The sequence below is a fragment of the Artibeus jamaicensis genome, unplaced genomic scaffold, assembly GCF_021234435.1.
Source record: "Artibeus jamaicensis isolate MK-2021 breed Jamaican fruit bat unplaced genomic scaffold, CSHL_Jam_final contig_558, whole genome shotgun sequence".
Classification (NCBI taxonomy): domain Eukaryota; kingdom Metazoa; phylum Chordata; class Mammalia; order Chiroptera; family Phyllostomidae; genus Artibeus; species Artibeus jamaicensis.
Genome location: NW_026521886.1, coordinates 4706902 through 4721401, shown reverse-complemented (window position 1 = coordinate 4721401; position 14500 = coordinate 4706902). Strand labels below are relative to the sequence as shown.

The following is a 14500-nucleotide window of genomic DNA, read 5'->3' as shown; positions in this document are numbered from 1 at the left end:
TTGGCCTGGCCTAAATCCATCTTCTGTCTTTTGCTATGCTATCCCAATTGGACCACTTTTCCTCCACTCTTGGTCCATGAAGTTGTGTGGGATTGACACTGATCCCTTTCTTGGACAAATAACCCAGGCTTGGATAATCAGCCAATAAGAATCAGCCCTGGGACTTTTATTGGAAAGAGGTGCTATTTTCCCACTGGGGTTGCTCATGTAAAGTTGCCAGTGGCCACCTCTGCCTCCACTTGGGCAAAGTTTGGTCAGGAATGAAGCTGAACCAGGGGATATGAAACCTGAAGAGAATGAATGGTAAACAAGATTTTTGAGCCCCTGGATCCACTCATGCCCTAGGTCTTTAGTATATTCAACAATAAATTTCACTTTTAAATTTGCTTAAACCATTTTGAATTAAGTTTCTTTCACTTACAACCAAAAGAGACTTGGCTGATATACACACAGTTTTATCTTGTTAGCACCATTTCATGTCTAATGTATAGCTCAGGCATCATGACCACATATCCCTTTCCTCCCTATTCTGAAGCCAGATGGCATCTCATGCATCTCCATGTCCCCATCACTTCATGCAAAGCCTTGGCAAAAGGGTGGCGAAATGCCACTGCTAGGGCTAAAACTCGGATTTCCAACTGGGGCTGCTGCCTTCACTCCTCACCAGCCCCAGCTAACCACTCATCCCCACCCTCATTTCAGAAAGACTCTCACCTCTGTCTTATTCCGAGAGAGCACGCTGGCATCGATCGGGCCCAGGGACATGTTTGGCAGGACAAGGTTGAGAACTTTTGCTGCCAGGACCTAGCCAGGGAGGCAAAACAAGGGTGTGAGTGTAGTGGGATCCATGCCCAGCTCTGCCCACGGGACAGTTTACAGTAAATTACAAAAAGTGACGCCCAAACTGAAAATCTGCCAGGTTTGTTTCCAAAGGCTGAGTGCCCCAGGACTCTCCCTGCTCTCATGTAGACAGCCTTGAGTTAGTCTGGCATAGATCCTTGTGGGGAGTGGGTGAGAGGTAGCCATCAGGGTTGACAGAGGGAATGCCATGTCTATTTTTCTCCTGCTCCAGATTCTGTGTGAGATAGCTTTCCTCACAATCACTCATGAGTCGTTATTTTGAATTATTTTCAGGAGCTGCCTGGCTGAGCTCTTCTGTGTGAGCCATTTCTCAGGGAATCTTAAAAAAATTACCGCAGGAGCAGAATTATCTAACTATCTGACTATCTCAGTCACCTGAGAGTGAAGCTAGACACCTTGAAAGGCACAAAAGGAACCTGCTCTGTCAGAAAGAATCTGTTGATCATCATTGCGTTTTTTTTGTGGAAAGGAACAAAAACAGTCACCAAGCCTGAGTAGGAGATGTGTAGCAGAGGGAATGAGGCCTGACTTGATTCCTGGCTGTGCTGCCTCACATATGTGGACTTGAGAGATGACTACAGCTGAGCCTCTGTTGCCTTATCTGCTAAGGGGGACCACTGTGTGCAAAAGCACCAGACACACAGTAGGTGCTTAGTATATGCTCCTTGAACTTGAACCTGATTCTGGTTGGTGCAGGCCTTTCTGCCCCACCCCACCCCATTTCTCCTGCTGAATCTGATGTTTACCCAGGAAAAGCATGAACCTGGATCTCATCCTTCTGCCCATAGAGGGAAACTGTTCTCATTTCTGCACTGTGCACAGACACTCAGGGATGAAAGATGCTATTTCAAAAATGAGCTGTGAAGTTAGAATCACATAGAAGGTAATTCTAATCACCTTGTAATTCATGCAAACAGTGGATTCTCAGTGCATGCTGAGGGTGAATGTCATGGAACTAAGTGATGGTCCCTCAGGACCCTTGGTGGGGAGGCAGGGCACTAACATCTACTGAGTAACAATCTTTTGATGTAGTGGGGACAGTTGTAGGTGCCCAGTATTTTAATCTTGACACAAATGCTGTGAGGAAAGGGTATATTCTGACTTAATAGAAAAGAAAACAGAAGCTCAGCACCATGCCATGTGGTCGGTTAGACAGGGGGCAAGGGTGTGAGTGAGGCTACTCTTTCCCTTTATGTTACTAGCCTTCATTATTCTTTCTCTCATCCAGTATACTTATAAGTGCTGCAAGAACAACGGGCACTGATACTCTACATGGTGACACAACGGCTGTACTGCTCAGCTGCCCTTTACACTCACAGCTATGAAACGTCCTGTTCCTCAGGCTGCACAAGCATGATGTAACCTCACATTGCCAGGGGTCAGGCAGGGCTTTGCTCCTAAAAGAACACACATGCATGCACCTATTCTGAAATTCACATGGTCAGTTCTCCATTTTTCAGTGCAAGGATGGCAGCCTTCTGAGACTATCATAGGTCATTGCACCCCAAGCCTGGTGTCTAGGCAAGTAAACCCCATGAATAGTGACTTGCTACTAACAATGTGCCAAGCACTACTGCTAGGCTCTGGGCTGATCTGTAACACAGAAATATAAAGAAATCCAACCTGAGCACTAGGTTAGCACTTGAATTGGTCCATGCAATCAGAAACCTCATGGAATGGTCGTGATCTATATTGGGCAGGTTCAAGAGCCAATACAGGGTTATGAACAAATACAGAACCAGAAGGGCTCAGAATTTTGGGAGCACTATGAAAGGAAAGGATATGTGTGTTTCCAAACACGGGTCAAATGTCTGTGACCTCCAGGAACTAGAAGCTTCTCTGGGAACCTAAATTCAGAAGTTGGTATCTATGCTTTCAAAGGTTGAAAATTTGTAATAAAGAGAAAACACAGTAGATAAGAAGTACACTGAAGGTACATAGAGAGGCAGTGGGCACCAGCCTCATAGCCTTCACTGGGCTCCAATTGTGTAAGGAGGGTAGACTTTTAGGGATTATCTCTTCCATCAAGGGCAACACTATTAGGAAAAAAACTTAATGCATCCCAAAGTTTGTAGAACTGACTTCTTGACATTTTGCTGTATTTGATGACTCCTGCTCATAGCTCCCTGAGTAGACACAAGGGCTGATGGTTTACTCCACATGTGACCCTGCCATGCCCAGGAATTGTGGGCGATTGTGTTTGATAAGACCTTGTGCAATTGTCAGTCTCCAGACCCTGCTGCTTCACTTGGCCTGTCTGCCTGCCTGGTTTGGCATGGCCTTCTCAAGGACATGGATGTTTTTCTGCAAACCAGCTTCCTACCCATTTCCAGATGAGATGGACAACAGCCAGGGACATAGTACTTCAGTACTCACTCTGCAGTAGAACTGAGGAGAGAGACCACACAGGGACCATTCCATTTCTCTGAAGCCCACCAGCAGATTTCTCATTTGCTAACAATTTATGTTTTGTTGCTCATCACCTGATTCTGCATGGATCTGGGCACACAGGTGCTGGCCATTTGTGAAGAGGCAAATTTACCCTCATCTTTGAGTCTATGTTCCAGCACTTCTTAAACCAAACATTTGTATCCAAAAGTGTCAAGGCCTCTATGTCCAGGAGAAAATTCTGACAGTTATGTTCAACAAAAATTAGGAAAGGTCATGCTATGGCAGGCACCATCCTTGCTCTGGTTTCACAGGGAGTAGTGAGAGGGACTAGAGAGACACGAAGGACTCTGCCTCCAGGAGACAACTATAGGAAAAAACCTGGTTCTGTCTTTTCCCTGAGTCAGTGGTCTTTTCTTTCTCTTAACAGGGGAACTTTCTGCAGCTAAATGACTCTTTCAGGAAAAGAGCTTCATGTGAAGAAAGGAGCATTTCTGGAGAAGTATTTACTTTGCACAAAATGAATAATGCAAGGGTTTAGTCCCTAGAGGAAGCACAACAATGGCAGATCAGTTGACCACCTTACTACCCACTTCCAAGTACAAGAAGCCAAGTCCTGGTAAGGACTCCTGCAACTGCCAATGACATGTTGCTAAAAGCACAAACAGGAGGAGACATAACAAGGACACATCATGCTTAGGACTGGAGGTGGCCAGTGGCTGGCCCAGTAGATGTCTGCAGCTGTATGTCTCCCACCACAAAGACTCTTGTCCGGGTAGGGTGGGGGGGGCAGCATCTGTTCTCAATCCTCTAAGGGAGCTGATGCAGGTGGATTCAGGATAGGTGAATGTCCCTAAAAGGACAAGCTCATGATGATACAATTTCAGTGGCTGAGTGTAATGGAAGACACTGGCATCCTAGCAATGAGAACTCGTTGTTCAATTACAAATATAGATGAGGGGGTCACTGTGCAGATATCACTGTTCTTCATTCTGCATGGTTGGATTCTAAAGGATGTCACCCCAAGAACAGAAAAGTCTCAGCCTATAGATGATTATCAAAACCTGGGTATGAGTTAACACTTGGGAGAATGCATGCAAAGGCCTGAGATGGACACACCCCTCACAGGAGAGGTACCATGAGAAAAAATAATAAAGAAGGTGTCTTGAGTCAGGGAGTCCCTTGAAGTAACCTGTGGCTACCTCTCTACCTGTCCATCCAGTAAGAGAGCCCTTTGTTTTGAGCATTCTATTTTTTTTCCATTTGGTTAGAGTATTGTTAGGGGGTATATGTAGCACACCTACCCAGAAGACTGCCATTTCCTAATATTCTGTGGCTTTCCTGCTCTCACAGTGACTTTTACACAAGTAGCACCATCAGCTCCTGTGGATGTGGGGCCTATCAGATCAGAATCTACATTATCTCAGGAATCCTTAGGACATCAGTTTGTGCTCTGACATTTGAGGGACTGGCAGCTGCTGTGTCTCAGAGAAGCATCACAAATGCCTCTTCCCAGGTCCCACAGGGAGATTCTAATTGAGTTGGGACCCTGGAATCAGTGTTTTTTTTAGGCTCCCTAGGTGATTCCAATGTGCAACCAGGGTAGAGAGTATTCCTGACCCACACTGGTTGGAGGGGAGGGGCACAGATGTCTCAGAAGAGATATTTGGGTGGTGCCAACCCTCAGCTCTTTTTCTAAACCTGCACATTAAGTTCCAAACCATATTTCTAACAGGACTTAATTAGGGAGTGGCAATTCATGTCACAGTTGAAAAAATTAGTTGTTTAGCCTCTTCCCCACAAAAGATCCAAGAATGATGCAGGGGCAAGAATGCTTTGAATAGTTGCAAAAGAGAACCCCTCCCTGTGCTGTCCTTTTTGGGTTTGTTTATTTCATTACCCTAATGTCTGATGAAGGAGAAAAGGGTGGCTTGGTGGGAGAAAGAACTAAACAAAAGAGTGTTGATTGTAGCAATGAAGGAAGACAGAAAGGTAGAGAAGAGGATCTTGAGGTCCAGTAGTAAGGAAGCAGTGGGGGATGGAAAGAACCTGGCATACTCTACACCCAGAAGGATCAGTTTTGTCCAGGTTGCCTGAGTGGCTGCTGTTGCTTTCTGTCATAAACTTCTTTGGCCTCTACTGTCAGACATGAGAGCCCTGTACCTATTTCCAAGGGAAGACAAAGGAAGCCATGACACAGGTGAAGGGGAGGTGGAATGGCTCACCATGAAGATGGTACAACACAAGGTATTACCATTCTTGATGTCATTTCGACCAAACTTTTTGGATAATCCTGTGTGAGTGTAGAGATCCAGCTCAGGAGAGGAATGGCCCTAAATAGGACCCCCTTGGAGTGACAGACCCTCACCATCATCATGATTCCAACAGGCTAAGTCAAGTCTGTGCAACCACAGAGAGCTCAGTGACACTGACTCAACAGGGACCCCAGGTCTTATTGCCCAAAGGTAATTTGCAGGCCAAGACTCACAATGAATGGACATTCAGTCACTGACTACCAGCCACAGAAGAGGAGGTGATAAAGTGGAACAATCAGTCTCAGAGACCAGAAGTCAGGCAGATTTGCATCAGACCTTTGGTTCTGCATCCCCAAGAAATTCTCTTGTCTTCAGTTTTTTTCTTCTGTAAAAAGGGGACAATAAAACTAAAGTTGAAGCATTGATGGGAAGGTTACCTGATTGAGACCTGATTCCCACAGTGCTAGACCCTAACTGCCCTTCAGGTTTCTGGCCCCAGGAGAATCTCAAGAAGCAGGTGTTGGTTGATGAAGGAATGAGAACATGCCGGTGTTATTCAGAGTGGACAGTGTAGAAAAAGTAAGTGACCTGCAGCTTTGCAACAAATGTCATACCACAGCTAAAACACAAAATTATTAAAAAAAAACTTACAAAAGGGAAAATTCCCTAGAAACAAGGTCTACTTTATAAGTAGCAAGAAACCAAAATGTGTTCTATGTCTTTGCTGTGTCCTAATGGCATTCCTGGATTAATTGCAGGCCCATCATTTTAAATACTACTGACTTGTACAAATTCCTGTATTTTTACATGAAGTTTTAATGGCCCCCTAAGATTATTTTAAAACTTCTGCCCATGAAAGTATTGACATAAGGGAGGTAATCACAATTGCTATCCTCTAAAGTAGCTCCAGCAGGCTGACCTGTGCAAAAGGGGGCTAGAACTCCATGTCTTCTGTGCAGGTGACACCAGTGCAAGGGTCAGAGGATGGCTGAGACTGTCTCAGGAGGGAAACTGACCCTCAAGCAGACATAGAATAGAAAGCACTGCGTACCCTTGTCAATAAGTCCTGAAAAAGCACCAAAAACTTGCTGGCTGCTGGGGCTCTCAAAGGATGTGTTGAAGTGATAACTTCTTCCTGGAGTCCTATGTATTTAGAAGTCTGAACCCCAGATGTTAAGAGAGCAGGGGACTGCAGGACAGAGGTATGAATGCCTCAGGGTGCATTGCTGCTGTCAAATTCATGAGAACAGCTAAGTCCCTAACTCCTGGGTGTAAATGTACTTGAAGTTGGAAAGAGTGGCAATCCCTCATGCCCTTGCCCATTTTCCCTCCACCTCCCCACTGCTACAAGGGCCTTATTGGGTGTGGGTCACTAAAAACAGATGAGTGGTATTCAGTTGTGAAGTGGGATAAAGTCAGGGAAACCTGATTTGGGTGGGTTTTGAAGTGAAAGAGAGCATCCAGCCACACTTGCTAGCAGAGCTGGTGCCCAAGTTGACCTTCAATGAGACAATTGGCCTCATTTCATTGTGTATACATTGGAAATAATTTTCTCTCCTTATAGAATGGTGATGGAGAGGATGTTAGCCAAAAGTGTTAGATTTATAAAGGCCATTAATTTCTCCCTACTTTGCCAGGTGCCCTTGTTGGTGGGGAGTGGAAGCATCTGAAAGCACTGGAAGAGTTGGCTTCTGCATCTGACCTCCAGGCAATAGGCAGGAAGATCTCTTTAGAAGACTAGACTTCGAGAAGGCTGAGCCCCATCTGGACCCCAGGCTCTGCCCAGGAGTATTTCAATCCTGACTCTGAGGACTCTCAGGGAAAGAAGGTGCTCTGCAGCTTGCTACATATTCCTGGGTGTCCTCATGGGCAGCTGAGGAGACCCCAGTTAAGCTCAGAGTTTAACATCTTCTTACTTGGGCAGCCATGGGTTTCCCCTCTGTCCCTGTTATTACTCCAGCCCTACCTTCCCTAGAGCATAATCTCCATGAAATGACCTCATAAACAGCCAAGACTTGGTCTGATGCATTATATTTATGTTTCTAAATTTCTCCTGCTCTCATTTCCCTTGTGCAACCACATTCTTAGCACAGTGTTTGAAGGCCAGAAGCCTCTGCTCAGCCTAGCTTGTTGAAAACAGAGAATCCATGTAAAAACCAGATGTGTGCAAGATTGGTGGTAGGAGTGGGGGAGGGAGAGCTGGCATTCTCACATTTCAGGGTAGAGGATGTGGACAAAAAGAGAGGTTCTACAGAAAGTAACCTCACAGAGTGACCTGATCATAAATTACTAGCTGGGCAGTCATGGTGGGTAGTCACACCCTAGGCATATACATTCTTTACTGAAAGGCTTTGCTTTAAGCAAGCCCTGTCCATTGTTTCTGTGCATCTATGTTAAACATACCTTTGAGGATGCCCCCTTTCACACCCCTTCTTCTCAGATAAAACCACCAAGAACACAAATAATCTTTTAAAAAATTTATTTAATTGTTGTTCCAGTACAGTTTTCTTTTACTCCCATCCAGCCCCTCCCAGTGCTCCCCACCTCCCTTCCATTTCCACCCCCCTTAGTTGTTGTACATGTGTCCTTTATACTAGTTCCTGTAAATCTTTCCCCCTTTTCCCCTGAAATTCCCTCCCCTCTGGTCACTGTCCCCCTGTTCTCTATTTCAGTGTCTCTGGTTATATTTTGCGTGCTTGCTTGTTTTGTTGGTTAGCTTCCTGTTAAAGGTGAGATCATATGGTATTTGTCTTTCAACACCTGGCCTATTTCACTCAGCATAATGCTTTCCAGTTCCATCCATGTTGTTGCAAATGGTAATAGCTCCTTCTTTCTCTTTGCTGCATAGAATTCCATTGTGTATATGTACCACAATTTTTGGATCCATTCATTTACTGATGGGCACCTAGGTTGCTTCCAACTCTTGGCTATTGTAAATTGTGCTGCTATGAACATTGTGGTGCATAGGTTCTTTTGGATTGGTGTATTAGGGTTCTTAGGATATAATACTAGCAGTGGAATTGCTGGGTCAAAAGGCAGGTCTATTTTGATTTTTCTGAGAAAATTCCATACTGTTTTCCATAATGGTTGTACCAGTCTGCAATCCCGCCAACAATGAATTAGGGTCCCCTTTTCTCCACAACCTCTCCAACACTTGTTTGTTGCTTTGTTTATTTATGATGGCTATTCTGACCAGTGTAAAGTGGTATCTCATTGTGGTTTTAATTAAGAATGCAAATAATCTTAACTGTCCTGTAATCTGAACCCCGTCTTGCTTTCTTCTATTTCCATATAATCTTTCTTAAATTCCCTTTTTAATCTCAAGTGAATAAAAGGAATGGCAAAACTATTATTCTTTGCAGCATTTGACATGTTGCTCCTTTCCATATGTTGTCAGTTTGGCTCCACTGATAAAAATTCTCTTCAGGCTTTGATATTTCTTGTGTCAACTATCTGATGTTACCTTCTACATGACCTTCTGTACATAAAAACTTGACATCTCACACTGTCTGCTTTAATGATATCAAGGACCTCTACAGCAGAAACTCCTGGCTATGAAATAAACCTTTGAAAAGTTCTGAGCTGAGTTCTGGGTGAGGAGTCATGAGTCAGATGACTCATGAGACTCTGCATTCTATGGCCCCCTGCCAATGCCACCGACTCAGGGAAAGGTCCCTCCTGAGTCTCAGCTTTATTAGCAAGAGGTGGCCTATAGGAATCTGTCCACTTCTGGAACCATAAGAGCAATCCACTGCATATAAATGACCTGAAGATCAGTCAGTGGGACATCGTCTAATCCACAGCCCATCCTACAACAGGACCTCACCTAATCCAGAGCCCATCTTGCACTAGGGCCTCATCTAAACCAGAGCCCATTCTATAGTCAGACCTCTCAGTCTCTAGACCATTTATAGCAGGTTTTCAACTAATCCAGAGCTCATCTTATAATGGGCCTTTCATTATTCTGATGGTGAAGGAGCTGTAAGAGGAAATGGTTTGCAAGTGACCAAATTCAACCTAAAACTTGCAAAAACAAATCAGCCAACCAAGAGAGAACAATAAAACAAAAACTTCAGGAAGGATGTTGCACTTGTGTAAAACACAAGAGCAAAGGAGGGTATACGTGTGTCCACAGAAGATGCATCTACTCCCTCTGTAATTCTGGCTGTCCACCTCCAGCCAGAATTACAACTGGGAAAGAAGCCTTCCCTTGTGTAAATGTATTACATTATAATTTAAAAAATTAAATTAAAAAAAATTCAGTGAGACTCTTTCTGGAAGGTTGTCACACAGGACCAGATGGGTGCAATGTGATCAAGTCATCTGAAGTGTGTAGACAAATGAATCATAGATTCTATCAGTCAAAACTGCCCAAGAGCCAGGGGCAGCAACAGAATCCTTGGGGAGAACATGTCCTCAGATCTGATTCTAATCATCTGAGAAACAGGAAATCTAATTCATCTTGGTCAATAAGAAGAGACCTACATATCCTCAGGGACAGCTGGCCCTAGATTTGAGAAGATGATCTGTTAGCACAGGGCTCTGAAAGGCCATGTTGGTGTGGCCTTGCCCAGAAATTCCATCTCCACCAGTGACTCTGGGAAAAGATCTTGCTGGCTCCACCTCACAGCTCAGCTGCCATGACCCTTGTACACATCACCTGAAAAGCCCCACAGTCTGTGGCTTTTCTCTAATGAAAAGTATCTACTGTTGAATACATCCACTTTCTTCTATGGGGAAACACCCTAGATGAAGAGTATACAGCCTTGGATTCAAATCCATTACACAAATTGTGTGATCCTGGAAGTCACTCATCTGGTCTAAGCCTCAAGTTCTATCCATAAAATGCAAGTCATGAACTCTCCCTAGGCTATGAGGGAGTTAAGTGAAATAAGCACAGCATATGCCCAATGTTGAGTTGAGTAAATTTTCATGACTCCAAGCACATGAATGGCAGAAGGATCTCCTCTCCCCTCTGTTACCCTGGTCTTGCTTATTCTACTTGGACAAGAGCCCTTGACTGGTTTGGCTCACATTATGCAATTATAGTCATGATAGAAGCTGTCTAAAAGGTCATGTTCTCTCTTGCACATTTAAATGGCCAAAAAGTAGCCGCGGGTGACTCTGTGGCTGACCTTGGTTCTTTCCATGGCAGACATACAGTGGCTCCCACCTCCAAGGCTGTCCCATACCACACTCAAATTTACTAATAATAGTCAGTTTCAATAATGCAGTGGTGATTTCTTTAAAACTGAGTAAAATTAAAAAGAGCTATCCATCTCTTTTCTTCCTCAAACTAAATAAATTGTTGTTCTCTGATTACACTATCAGATAGTTCCAAATTTCTCTTTTGCTCAACCTTTCCTCATTTGAAATTGGTGAAAATTTAGCTATCTAATTGAAAGCCTATACACAGGGCCTGCCAGTCCATTTCTAAGGATTAAGTCTGTGGCTGTGGGCTATCAGAAACATTTGAGGACATTTTGATAAGATTTCATTCCCTGTCCTGTGCTCCCCTGTCTGGGTTCTGTGGAGAATACCAAAGGCATCAGAACTAAAGCAATGATTTAAATCAGGGGTCCCAGACCCCCTGGGGCCACAGACCAGTACTAATCTATGGCCTGTTAAGAACTGGGCTGCACAGCAGGAGGAAAGCAACAAGCAAGTGAGCTAAGCTTCTTCTGTATTAACAGCCACTCCCATTGCTCACACTCCTGCCTGAGCTCCACCACCCGTCAGATCAGTGGCAGCACTAGATTCTCAAAGGAGCACAAACCCTACTGTGAACTGCTCATGCAAAGGATCTGGGTTGTGGACTCCTTATGAGATTCTGAGGTGGAGCTGAGGCAGAGATGCTAGCTTTGGGGAGTGGCTGCAAATACAGATTATCAGCAGCAGAAAGGTTTGACTGCACAGATACAATAATAAATCAATTGCTTGCAGACTCATATCAAAACCCTATCAGTGAGTGGCAAGTGGCAATTAAGCCTCATCTGTTGGCAGGCTATAACATCATCCTCCCTCATTCCCCCCCACAGGCCATGGAAAAATTGTCTTCCATAAAACTGGTCCCTGATTTAAATAAGGTTGGGGACCACTGATTTAAATAATCCTGCTGTCATTTGATGGCCGCTCAGTTCCCATAGCCTTGTTACCCACCACTTCACCCTTAGTGCTCCTCTGAGAGTTCCCAGAACTGGCTTAGGAGGCAGCACTCCCACCCAGCACTTGCGTGAACTGGAGCATTTCTAGGAGATACACAGAATGGGGATTCTCTAATCTCATTAGATTATTAACTGTCTCAAACATCATGCCCCTCAAGGATAGGTTCATTATATATCAACAACCCACATTCACAATTAAGCAGCCAAGCTGAGGACCAGTTTCCTCTCCTTTTTCAGGGGGATAAGGCACCTGCTCTACTTCTGGTAGTAGTATTATTGTTTCGTTTGCCTTGTTAAAAGTAGCTCAAAGACTTCCGCCAAGATGGAGGCGTAGGTGGAAGCACTGTGCCTTCTCGCACAACCAAGTTTAAAAATAACAAAGTTTTAGCAACAAAAACACAGCCAAACCACAGAAAATTGAACTATACGGAAGTCTGACAACAATGAACCATTCAGCGAAACTGGTAAGAGGGGCAGAGCCAGCAGCAGAGTGGGGTCAGGCAGGAAAGATCCACCGGACCTACCCGGGTGTGTGACCCAGGCTCACTGGCAGCCATGGGCGGATCTCAGGTGTGGAGTAGCGGGTGGACCCACTGAGGGCGCAAGGTGGCAGACCCACTGAGGGTGGACCACAGTCACACATTTGTGCACAGATAAACCAGTGAAAGAGCGAGCGGTGAGACAGACTGTGCAGGCCCCAGTGGTGGAAAGTGGCAGAGGGAACTGCCATTGTCCCTCTCTGACCCCGCTCCCACATACAGCATCACAAATCAGCAACCTGGGTGGCCCAGTCCTGGTGAACATCTAAGGTTCTGCTCCTCACACATAACAGGCATGGACAGATCAAAACATGGCTCAAGAACAACTCGGAGTCCCAGAGCCAATAAATCTAAGCAATGAAGAAATAGCCAGACTTTCAGATGCACAGTTCAAAACACTGGTGATCAGGATCCTCACAGAACTGGTTGATTTTAGTCACAAATGGAGGAACATATGAAGGCTAAACTAATTGAAATGAACGGTAATGCACAGGAAATCAATAATAATGGAAAGGAAACTGGAACTCCAATCAAAGGAGTGGACCAGAAAGAGGAAAAAAATGACCAAACAGAAAAGGATGAAGAAACAAGAATTCAAAAAAAGGAGGAGAGGCTTAGGAACCTTCAGGACATCTTTAAATGTTCCAACATCCGAATTATAGGGGTACCAGAAGGAGAAGGAGAAGAGCAACAAGTGGAAAACTTATTTGAACAAATAATAAAAGAGAATTCCCCCAATCTGGCAAAGGAAATAGACTTCCAGGAAATCCAGGAAGCTCAGAGAATCCCAAAGAAGTTGGACCCAAGAAGGAACACACCAAGGCACATCAGAATTACATTAGTCAAGATTAAAATGAGGAGAGAATTCTAGAAAGCAGCAAGAGATAAGGGGACAGTCACCTACAGAGGAGCTCCCATCAGACTGTCAGCGGATTTCTCAAAAGAGACCTTACAGACCAGAAGGGGCTGGAAAGAAGTATTGCAAGTCATGAAATCCAAAGACCTACATCCAAGATTGCTCTATCCAGCAAAGCTTTCATTTATAATGAAAGGGCAGATAAAGTGCTTCTCAGATAAGACCAAATTCAAGGAGTTCATCATCATCAAGCCCTTAATATATGAAATGTTAAAGGGACTTATCTAAGAAAAAGAAGGTAAAAAAGATGAACAGTGAAAGGACAGCAAACTCACAGTTATTAAGAACCACACCTAAAACAAAAGCAAACTAAGAGGACAGCTAGATCAGGAGCAGAACCATAGAAATGAAGATCACATGGATGGTTAGTAACAGGGAAGTGGGAGAAGGAGAAGGGAAGAGAAAGTACAGAAAATAAGTAGCATAGATGGTAGGTAGAAAATAGATAGGGGGAGGGCAAGAATAGTATGGGAAATATAGAATCTAAAGAACTTGAGATACGTGGTCATAAACTAAAGGGGGGAATGTTGGGGGAGGGGTGTGCAGAGTGGAGGGGAATGAAGGGGGAAATAGAACAATTGTAATGGCATAATCAATGAAATATATTTTTTAAAAAAAAGTAGCTCAAATCCCCAGGACCAAGAGGTGAACAAGTGTGCCATATGTAACATTACAACCAGAAAAACAAAATGATGGCTGAGTTAGAATCAGAGGGGAAAGCACTTTGGGGTGGAGGAGAGCTACAGTGAACAAGACTCTATGTTGCAATTACAAGTAGCCTGCAATTCCACTTACTGTGTACTTTTGGCTAAAATTGGCAAATATTCAGTGAAAATCAGCTTGAGCCTTGCATGTGACTTATTAACAAAGGTTACTTTGCTGGGATCCTAACACTAGTAACCCTTTCTTCCTTTTAATGTTCACCAATAAAACATGCACACACAGGAAATCACTTTTCCTTTATCTTTGGGGAAAAAGATCACCTGATTTAGAAATTATAGAGAACCTCAGTGGCAATAATGTTCAAAATTTGTCCAAACCTTAACATAGTAGTGTGTTAAGTACAAGAATGGACTTTGGCCTCTTTCCAGATTCTAGCTATAAATGGAGGTCCCAGGGAAGGCGTAGGAGTTTCACAGAATCAGAAGTCCATTTACCTTGAATGTTGTTGCAGACTCAGGATTGGCCAGAACCAGAGGTGAAATGAGAACCATGCCTGAGAAGTGGCCTGGCTTCTCTGCAGCTGTGAGGATGGCAATGGCACCTCCCTGCAATGCAAAATGGGCAGAGTTGCTGTGTGCTGGCTTCAACCAGCACATGTTTTCCCATGAGCTCCATGAATGAGGTCTTCCCAAGCCTGGCCAAGGAGCCCAGAGG

General features: G+C 44.2%; 1 protein-coding gene across 8 annotated transcripts in view; it reads right to left on the bottom strand.

Moving 5' to 3' along the window:
• Positions 1-14500, bottom strand: part of MGLL (monoglyceride lipase) — a 201363-nt gene that overhangs the window by 25546 nt on the left and 161317 nt on the right. For 6 of the 8 annotated variants that reach the window (XM_053670313.1, XM_053670311.1, XM_053670318.1 and 3 more), the window contains 2 exons: positions 14281-14391; positions 715-804 (listed from right to left, as the gene is read on the bottom strand). In XM_053670313.1, the coding sequence (XP_053526288.1) occupies positions 715-804; positions 14281-14391 (201 nt within the window). The remainder of the gene's footprint in view (positions 1-714; positions 805-14280; positions 14392-14500) is intronic. The other 2 variants (XM_053670316.1, XM_053670317.1) reach the window with 1 other exon arrangement.